The sequence below is a fragment of the Montipora foliosa genome, chromosome 8 (genome assembly GCF_036669935.1).
Source record: "Montipora foliosa isolate CH-2021 chromosome 8, ASM3666993v2, whole genome shotgun sequence".
In the NCBI taxonomy this organism is placed as follows: Eukaryota; Metazoa; Cnidaria; class Anthozoa; order Scleractinia; family Acroporidae; genus Montipora; species Montipora foliosa.
Window position 1 is genome coordinate 52,722,063 of NC_090876.1, and position 10,000 is coordinate 52,732,062.

Here is a 10,000-nt window from a genome sequence, read left to right on the forward strand (position 1 = left end):
CCAACCAATCAGCGCAGAGAATTTTGAATAATCACCTATGTAATTGTATCAAAGTATTTACTCTAATTGCAGATATTGACGAGTGTGTCACACCAATGCACAATTGCTGTAGAAATGCATTGTGTAACAACACCAAAGTATCGTATACTTGCTCGTGTAAACCAGGATACTTTGCTGATGGATACAATTGTAATTGTACCCGTGAGAAAATGGAAAGTTATATCATGGGTTAGTATATCTTCGATAATGCAATCTACGTTTTATTGCTCATTAAAAAATCAGTGTATAGGTTGGTGTAGAACTTATGATGGTGTACTTTCTAACTTTGTTCTCAGATATTGAGGAGTGGAAATCACATCTGCAGCTCTGACGCTAAGTGCATCAACACCAATGGTTCATATAATTGCTCTTGCAAAGCAGGGTTTGTTGGAGACAGAAGAAACTGCTCAGGTCAGGTTTCTCTTGCATATATTACTTTTGTCTTTTAAGGTTACGGCAAACAAATACCTTCATTGCAGAGCGAAGACGTCAGAGGATTGGCGTAATGCGTAACTAAACCTTGCTGGAAGCCAGAATAATACTTCTAGCTCACGTTTGCATTTTAATCTGAAAAATAGTGGTCCATCTAGAAAACAAAATGGGATAGGCACATAAAATCCCTTATTATGACTTAGCAAAACGTTCTCCCATCGTCGATGACGTAAATTTTACGCTATGATAATAGCCTTGAAGCCTCTTACCAGCGTATATACCCTGCCTTACAAGAGCAATTATATGAACCATCGGTGTTGATGCACTTAGCGTCAGAGCTGCAGGTGTGATTTCCAGCCAAACACTCCTCAATATCTGAGAACAAAGTTAGTAAGTACACCATCATAAGTTCTACACCAACCTATACACTGAGTTTTTAATTAGAAATAAAACGTAGATTGCATTATCGAAGATATACTAATCCATGATATAACTTTCCATTTTCTCACGGGTACCATTGTATCCATCACCAAAGTATCCTGGTTTACACGAGCAAGTATACGATCCTTTGGTGTTTTTACACAATGCATTTCTACAGCAATTGTGCATTGGTGTGATACACTCGTCAATATCTGCGATTAGAGTTAATAAATTACTTTGGTACAATTACATATGAGATTATTCAAAATTCTCTGCGCTGATTGGTTGGCGTTCAGCTTATCATTACGCGATAATCTCCTAAGCGATTTTCTTAAATTCTCGCGAGCCATTTTGTCGAGATGACAGACGAAGAAATTAATTGTTATAAAGAAAATGAATATTCTTTAAATTATTTAGCTATATTATCTCATTGTTTTAGTGTATACTACATTAAATATTTATCGAGGGGATAGCTAGTGGTGAATATTTCCGAGCCCCAAAGTGACGAGGTAAACGAGTACACACATCAATTTATTGGTCCTTTTATATACCCTTTTCCTATCAATGTCATCGGTCGAAAGCACTAGCTGTAAACGCCAACGCAGTACAGTTGGAATGAATATTTGGTTTTTGTGTCTGTTTCAATACATTGGAACTATTTTGCTTTCAGTGGAATTTCGATTTTGATCTACAAGCTGATGCAAATGAAAAAAAACGTGTATGATGAGCTTGCTCGTAAGAGCTTTCAAAGCTCTCAGCATGACGTAAAAATTTACGTCCTCTTCGATGAGTGAAAACAGGATAGGCCTGGAATGGGAATCTTTGTCAAACTAACTTGAGAAAAGCTTGAATGCAGAACATTTGGGAATGGTAAACTTAAGTTGCTAACCAAAGGTTTTACTGAAAAAATTTGAGGATTTGAAAAAAAATACAGACTAATATATTAATTTGAAATTTCGCCTGGAAAATTCTAGTGCAGGTCGGATACTGAAGTTTCGTCAGTAAAATCCTTTGGTTAGGTTTGGTTAGTTTACCCTTCTCAATTGTTTCTACATTCAAGGTTTTCTCAAGTCATTTTAACGTAGATTTCCATAGAAACACTGTTATACTGGACACCTTTGCCTACCCCTTAAGATGGCTTCCAAAACCATTATGAGTCCTACTTTATGTGCGTATCACATTCTATTTTCTAGATGAACCAATCTTTTTACAGCTTAGGATGCAAACGTAGCTTTAAAGTATCATTCTACGTCTTCCAGGAGGGCTTAATGATTACTCCACTCCACTGACGTCAGCGTGCTTTGCAATGGAAATAGCGTTTAGTCGTAACCTTAAATAATTAAAGTAACATATGCAAGAGAAATCTGACCTGAGCAGTTTCGTCCGTCTCCAACATACCCTGCCTTACAAGAGCAATTATATGAACCACTGGTGTTGATGCACTTAGCGTCAGAGCTGCAGGTGTGATTTTCACCCAAACAGTCATCAATATCTGAGAACAAAGTCAGTAAATACACCATCAATATTTCTACACCAGCCTATATACTAAGTTTTCAATTAGCAAAGTACCGTAGATTGCATTATCGAAGACAAACTTATCAATGATAAAATGTTTCGTTTTCTCACCGGTACAATTGTATCCATCACCAAAGTATCCTGGTTTACATGAGCAAGTATACGATCCTTTGGTGTTGTTACACAGTGCATCTTTACAGCAATTGTGCATTCGTGAGACGCATTCGTCGATATCTACGATTCGAGTAGATAAATGTGCATATAGAGGTACGCCATAACGTGTCAGAGAAATAAAAAGCCATGATTTGAGGACAAGATTACAAATATATCAAAGCCGGAGTTTTTTAACCATGTCATCCTATAGTAACCATCACGTACCATACTTATTTAGTTAGAAACAGAGGTAGTAGCAGTGAAAGCAACAGGAAGACAATATGAGGATAGAAAAGACGAATCAAGGGATACCTTGTTGACAATAGGCAAACTTCCATCCTGGAGGACAAACACAGCGATATCCTTTGTCTGTATACCCAGATTGGCAAACACCTCCGTTGTCACAGCGACCTTCCTTATCACAGGCACTCTTTAAACAAAGGCAAAAACAACGCTGGCTTACAAATGCTTTTTTTCTTATATATGGCGGGCTTACTGTTACCTAAAACCCATTACCCGGATCCTCCATCTTCTATATTAGCCGTCTAAGTCAACCCTGTCTTGTATCTTATTATTTTTAGAAGCACATCCCAGGGGATTTTTACCGATGTGTTCACAATAGCCAATCATAAGAGGACTTATGGTTGTCCATTAATTACGTCACAATGCAAACACCTGAAACGCGAAGGTATTTCGAAATAATGAAATACATAGCAGTCTAAAAGTTCTAAAAATGTGGGATATGGGACAGGGTTGACTCAAAGGTATAATACGTATGGAGTCTCAAGGTAGTGGGTTCCAGCTGTTACGTCATCGGTCATTGTAAGTGATGAAATCGTAATCTCTAAAAATATAGGATCAAGCTGGCAAGGTGTCCTTCGATTCTATCGTCAGAAACGGATACTTTTTTGGGGGTAATAACCTTGTTAATTGGCCCATCACATTGCTAGTATTCATATCTGTTTACTTTCGCGGTGAAAGTCACTCATTGTATGTTAACATTGTTCGCGTTGGTACTCTGTGCGCATGTGCCTGACTTTTCAGTGTTTGTGAATTTACGTTCTGTGCGTTCTAGCGTCTTTCACTCTAGTTCTTACAAAAGCTACTGTAATATGAACAGGAACATGAACTCGAACGATTACACGATTACGTACATTAACGCAAACTAGAGCACAGAAACCGAGGACAAACACAAACGGAACAACGCTAACGCAAACACAAACAACGTAGAATTGAGCCCAGCTGGTTTCCATATAATCGCCCGGATCGCCCCGATCGGACGAAACAGTGTATAGGCGATCCGGAAAATTCGTGCGATTTGCTGTGTCCAAATTTCACTCCATCGTTTTGATCGCTTGGATAGAGCGGAGTTCTATCCGGCTGATCAGGATCCCCGCAGTCGCCTCTTTCCGCTATTGTTTTCATAAATTCGCCTGTACACTGTTTCGTGCATGCGATCGGGGCGATCGATGCTAGGGCTGGCGATTGTATGGAAACCATGTTTTTGAGAATTGAAACGCGAAGAGGAACACGTTAGCATTCAGTTGTGAGTGGAAGGACGAGAACTAGTACAAAAGGAAATTCTAACTGAGATTAGGCGGAGCAAACAAAAGGATCAATCCAATTTTCAGCCTTACGTCTGCTCCATGATAGAAGTAATCCACTGCGTCCAGAAACTCTGGACCATGTCTAAGATGAGTGGCGTTGTTCAGATCACATCTGTAAAGTCCCTCGTTATTTTTGTGGGTTTGAATATTAACACTAACGCAATTAGGGTCTAGATAGCATCGCCACTTGCATTCTTCTAAATCGTGGACTTGGATAGTCGTGATGTTATGTTTCACCAGCAGTTTGTGGGCGAAGACAAAAAACGATGGGAAGGCAAGTTCCCGACAATCATCTATAAAATCAAAATTAACTATTACAATCATCATTATAAACTAATGCTGAGATAATTAGGCTAAACATTTTCCCTTGATCTTGAGTACAAGTCCAAATTAGTAGGTAGTATGATGTTTTGAATACATTTAGCTCAATTTTCTCGACCTCAAGGAGAAATTTTCAAGCCCCGGTTAATATGAAAACGTGCATTCGCCTGTAAAGTACTTTCGTTCAGCTCTCAAAAAGTCATCCAGATGCAACTGAGTTTTCTATATCTTGTATGTACTAGCAAGCTTTTAAAGCTTATAAGTCGCTTTCATTGAAAATAGCAAAATTACTGTCATTTGATTTTGCCGCTGTTAGTCGTACGCTGACTAGTTGCAGTGTACATTAGTTACTCATTTCGGACTAAACACAATTTTTATGTAGCTGACTACTCTAACAGAGTGCATGCGAGGAATTAACGCTGGTATTGTGTACGCTCTTGTTCAGTCAGAATCGAGTAGATTTAATGAAATAATTATCGAAAAACGTTAATGGCACCACGAAGTTCTCTGCTTGCAAATGAAGAACTATTTCGTAATCGATTTGCTTGTGTATCAGATAATGCGAGAATCCAGTGAGGGAGAAAATCGTTTGAATTAGAAAATAATTGACTCGCTGCACCAGATCTTCACCGTTTTTATTTATTTTGTTGAAAAACATTCACAAAAAGAGCTAATTTTAAGCATGAAAATTGCTTGCTGCCGATGAAACAGCATACTAATTGGAGACACCTAGCTACCCTATCCTAAAAAGATAATTACATAATGACTTCATTAAAAATACTAAGCCTAAAATAAAAGTTTTATAATGTACACTTTGCGTACTAATCATCAAAAGCCCTATCAGTTGTTACATAAAATGCAGTTCGGCATGAGTAAGGCATGAGTAAGTTACTAAAATTTATAGTTACTTTTCGCCTCGCTCAGCTCAAATTGCCTAAGTCGCAATGTCGGTCATGTAGGCGTCATGGAAGTTACAAAGCCAAGATTTACAGGGAAACTGGGGCTTTTTCTCTCCAGTAAACACGCCAAATTTCAGCGAGATCGATGGAAAGCACGCACACCTACGAGCTCTAAAGTAATGATTCAAATTTGAATCATTTTCAGGGGGTTCTAGGAAAAAGAGTTTTTCACTGGATTTTCTAATCAAGAAAACATTGGCAACAAAGTATGCGAAATGGACTGAAGAGGCTCCACCTGCGCCGATACTTCGATACTGGAGAAGTTTCAATAATTTTTTTTTTAATGATAGATAATTTTTGATATTTATTGATGCTGACTACTCTTATTTTTCATCTAATGATTTCTGAACCCTCCGCCAAACAACTTGTTGGCCATCATACGCGACAGGCGGAGAAATGGCCGGTTAAGAATTTCGCGCCCTCTATCGTGGTAGAGAAAAGAGTTAATTAACTCTTTTCTCTAGTTTCTCTACCACAGTAAAGGGTGCGAAATTCATAAACGCATTTTTTTTTCTCAAAAAAAAATTTAAAAGCAATACATCAGTTGTAAAGCTAAGAAAGTAGGCTTCCCAAAAACACATAACCTATTTACAGAAAATTAACCTTAAGAGAGAACGGACGAAGAGAGAGGAAACGACACCAACCAAAGCGCTAGTTAAAACTTACCATTCGGACAGGCAGTTGTGACATGGAGCGAAACGAAAGCTGAGGTGATAATAAACTGCACTATAGGAGGAGTCTCCATCGCACATTCCTCACAGGTCAGTCGCAAATTAAGACTATTTGTGCAGGGTGTCTCGAAGTCTTATTAACACCCAGAGATGCAGATGTCAAATTCTTGTATAGGACTAATTATCCGTCGCCACAACAGAGTAGAGTTTGTTTTGGATATATTAAAATTCAATCCTGAACAAAAGGCATCATCTAGAGGCTCGGGGAAATAAATATAAGGATTTGTATGCATTTATTCCCCAGTGCCTCGAGATGATGCCTTTTGTTCAGGATACTCGCAAGGTTATTAAAATCGTAAAATTCCTCTTTTTTGATCATATCTAAAACAAACTGGCCTTTGAAAAGCTAATATAGTCGGGTCCATTCAAGACCTTTCAACAGTTGATTTTATTGAGAAGAAGGCCTACGGGACACTTTAAATTTCAGATACCCCAATGCATAATAACACTATTTTTAGATCCATTAATCCACGGAAATTAAAATAAAGCGCAACTTGCTTTGGGTAATGTGGCGGAAGTCAATCAAGTTCATTTTGAAATGTCGAGGTTAACTATCAATAGAGTTATTTCAGTAGAGTTGTGACTTAGAGTTAGAGTTGACGACTTCCAAAATCCTGAATTCAAGATTTTGGAATTCAGGATTTTGGCAGACCAAACTCTTGAATTCAGGATTTTGGCAGTCCAAAATCTTAAATTCAGGATTTTGGACTGCCAAAATCCTGAATTCAGGATTTTGGAAACTTAACTCTAACTCTACGACATAACTCTATGAAAATAACTCTAAGAATAGCTGTCCCCTGAAATTTCGGTAACTCAGTCATTTTCTTTGCAAATGAAAGTTTCTCTACCGAAACAAAAAAAAAACTACAGCTGTTAATGTTATTACTCTTATTCAAGAAATTTATTTAAGCGCTTACAAGTGGGTGAAGGAAAACCTGAAGATCCTTATCAATACTCAATAATCCCCAAAACAATAACAAGTCAGAGGGACGGAGTTCTTTATGTTTTCAGAATCTATATATTTCAGATAATTTTTTAATTTACCAGCAGTCATTCGTATATTGTTGTGAAAATTGTCAACTCACTTTATAAACTGCTAGGAGCTCAATATATTTTTTTCAAACCAAGTTGACTCTATTAAAAATTAACAATAAACAGAATTTATTTCCATGCAAGCCATTTTAATATTCTAGTCTTTGTTTTGACTTGGAAGGCGCCAGCTTTTATTCTTCTTTGTCATCTACTGGAAGTCCCACTGACTATATGGCCGAGTGGAAATTTGGGTCTGGTCACCGACCAAACCAAAAATTGAACATCGTGCAGAGTGAGAACTGCGCTCGGCCCACGGCCGCGCGGTTAATAAAACACGTGCAGAGCAAGAACCGCGCTCGGCCCATGGCTGCGCGGTTAACAAGCAAATGAGAACGTTGCGTGACTGCGTGATGATCATCGTGGAACTGTGATTCTGTTTTTAACGAAGTAAACATTACAATGCGATTTTAAAGTGTGGAGCTCAGCGCGTGTTCAGTGTCTCAGGCAGTTGGTGTATATTCCATAAACTCCAAGTTCAGCAATTTCGGAAATTCTCTTAATTTCGAAAAAGAAACTTCGATTTTCGGGAGGACAAAGCCAGATGCTCGCAGAAATCAACCTCTAATTTAAAACACAAAATAACAAAGTCCAGTTTAGAAAAAAAATTAAAATAAAACAAGATCTCCCTTGAGAACTTCCATAGCTTCCGTCGGTTCCTTAATTTTTTTGACTAATTTTCACCGTAAACGAAGGACAGATGCCGGTCATTCGTACATAACAGTACAGGAGAATAACGACAAAATTGAAACAAAGCAAATGGGGAATAAAAAGACACTCGGATCCCGGCCCCCGGCCTCCGGCCTCGGCCCCGGCCCCGGCCCCAGCCCCAGCCCCGGCCACCGGACCCGGACCCGCGTTTTGGTTACTACGGAGTAAGGTATATCTTTGAGTGGCCCGTCGGCTGGTTGGTGAAAATGTTAAAGAAAGTAAGGTATATCTTTAAGCTGCTCGGCGGCTTGTTGCTAACATTCAATGTTTAAACAAAGAGTAAAGTATATCTTTGAGTGGCTCGGCTTGTCGGTGAAATTCTGTGTAAAGGACAGTAAGGTATATTTTTGAGTGAACAAAATTTTAGTTTCTAAAGAAACTGTGGTACTGCGTCGGTGGGAGATTGAAACAGAAATTGATTTCATCAAATGACGAAGGGCTAACGCTGGAAATGTCATCTTTCCAAATCTTTCACGGTGGTTATTCGACCTTTATCAACTCGTTTGATAAAAATCAATTTAGATTTTTGAGTGGCTCGTCGATGGAATTTGGTGTTACAGAACGGGTAAGGCATATTTATAAGCGGCTCGGTGGCTCGTTGCTGAACTTCAATGTTTAAAGAACGAGTAAATTATATGTTTGAGTGGCTCGGTGGCTCGTTGGTGAAATTCAATGTTAAAAGCGAATAAGGTATACCTTTGAGAGGCTCCGCGGCTCATAGGTGAATTTTATTGTTCAAAAGGTTTTCCAAAGCAAAAGTGAGAAATTTGACAGATATGTGACGCAATACGAAAACAAAGAAGGAAAACAATAGTCTTACTGTCTTTTGCTTTCGTTTCAAACCTCTTCAAGATAATGAGCAAAGCTCTGAACAGCGCGAGCAAATGTCAACCAGTGAAAAGGTTTCGTGATTACACTTGCTTTTTATTATTACAGACCTGACACTTTTTCGCGACTGTATGTGTAAGTAAACGTCCGGATAAGAATAACCATTCTGGGCGATGTTTTTACAGGGACTGGTTTAATGGGAGCTATCTTGTGCACGATATTTAAGTAAATGGGAATTTTCTCTCTTACTCAGAATTCATTCAAAAATATGATCTTAGATGTAATTTTCTCATTACTGGGTTGCCATAGGCAATGCAGTTAGAAAATGCGTTTGTTTGTTTGTTTTTTTTTTCCGCGTCATGAAAAGTCTTGCCTGTCACTCCCCTGCTAAGTGGTGTCTTTGTGCATAGAGTCTTCTGTGCGTATTTGTTAGGTTTGAGGGGGCTGGAGTAATGCGTAGATTTCTCTGGTGCACACAGGAGAACATTTAATTATTAACCTTCAATGGCGTCGAAAGTCATTGTAACGCGAATGGCGTTTTAGTGCATCTCTGAACAAAATATACCCTTATGGAGCTCAAGAATGGAACGTCAATTGGATAAACAAGACAGGCGGTGAAAAATAAATATCTGGAATCTTTAAAGCGACTAGTAATGATCTTCGACAACAATTTCATTTTTCGCCATTGGATATCAAGTGAGGTTTGTTTCTAATATTTTAATAACTTGGTATTATATACAACACGGAAATTAAATGACAATTCTTTTATGGATTTAACAAAACATTGAAGGAATCGAACGCCTTGAATGCATCACAGCGCATAAGTCACGAAAATAAACAGCTCTGTCGGAATCGTGCTTGAGTTTCAACAAAATGAGACCCAAAATCAGCAAAAAATTGTGGCGGTGATAAATGATAACGTAGCTGCTATTCCCAAAACGATGGAATTACCTGGTGATAAATAACCTCGTCTTGAAGAATAAATTTTTGACTTTGAAGAAACAATGGTCAACCTCAAGAGTTGGGTGATTGTGATCTTTGCGTTGAATTCGCACATTTCTTGTCAAACTTTTTAACATTTGAAAGAAAAAGAAAACTAACAAAAACAAAACCCGGTATCTTGCCATCATTTGACACAGATGCTTCACTGTTTCGCGAGTAAACACGCCGCGGTAACTTGATCACGGCGCCCACT

At 38.4% G+C, this 10,000-nt stretch overlaps 1 protein-coding gene across 1 annotated transcript in view; it reads right to left on the reverse strand.

The window, feature by feature from the left end:
* The window catches only part of LOC137967818 (protein jagged-1-like), a 44,110-nt gene extending 37,814 nt beyond the window's left edge, over positions 1 to 6,296 (reverse strand). The window contains exons 1-3 of the mRNA XM_068814401.1: positions 6,113 to 6,296; positions 4,197 to 4,459; positions 2,872 to 2,989 (exon numbers count right to left, since the gene is read on the reverse strand). Coding sequence (XP_068670502.1) covers positions 2,872 to 2,989; positions 4,197 to 4,459; positions 6,113 to 6,191 — 460 coding nt within the window. The 5' untranslated portion in view covers positions 6,192 to 6,296. The remainder of the gene's footprint in view (positions 1 to 2,871; positions 2,990 to 4,196; positions 4,460 to 6,112) is intronic.
* Between the last annotated feature and the right edge of the window lie 3,704 nt (positions 6,297 to 10,000).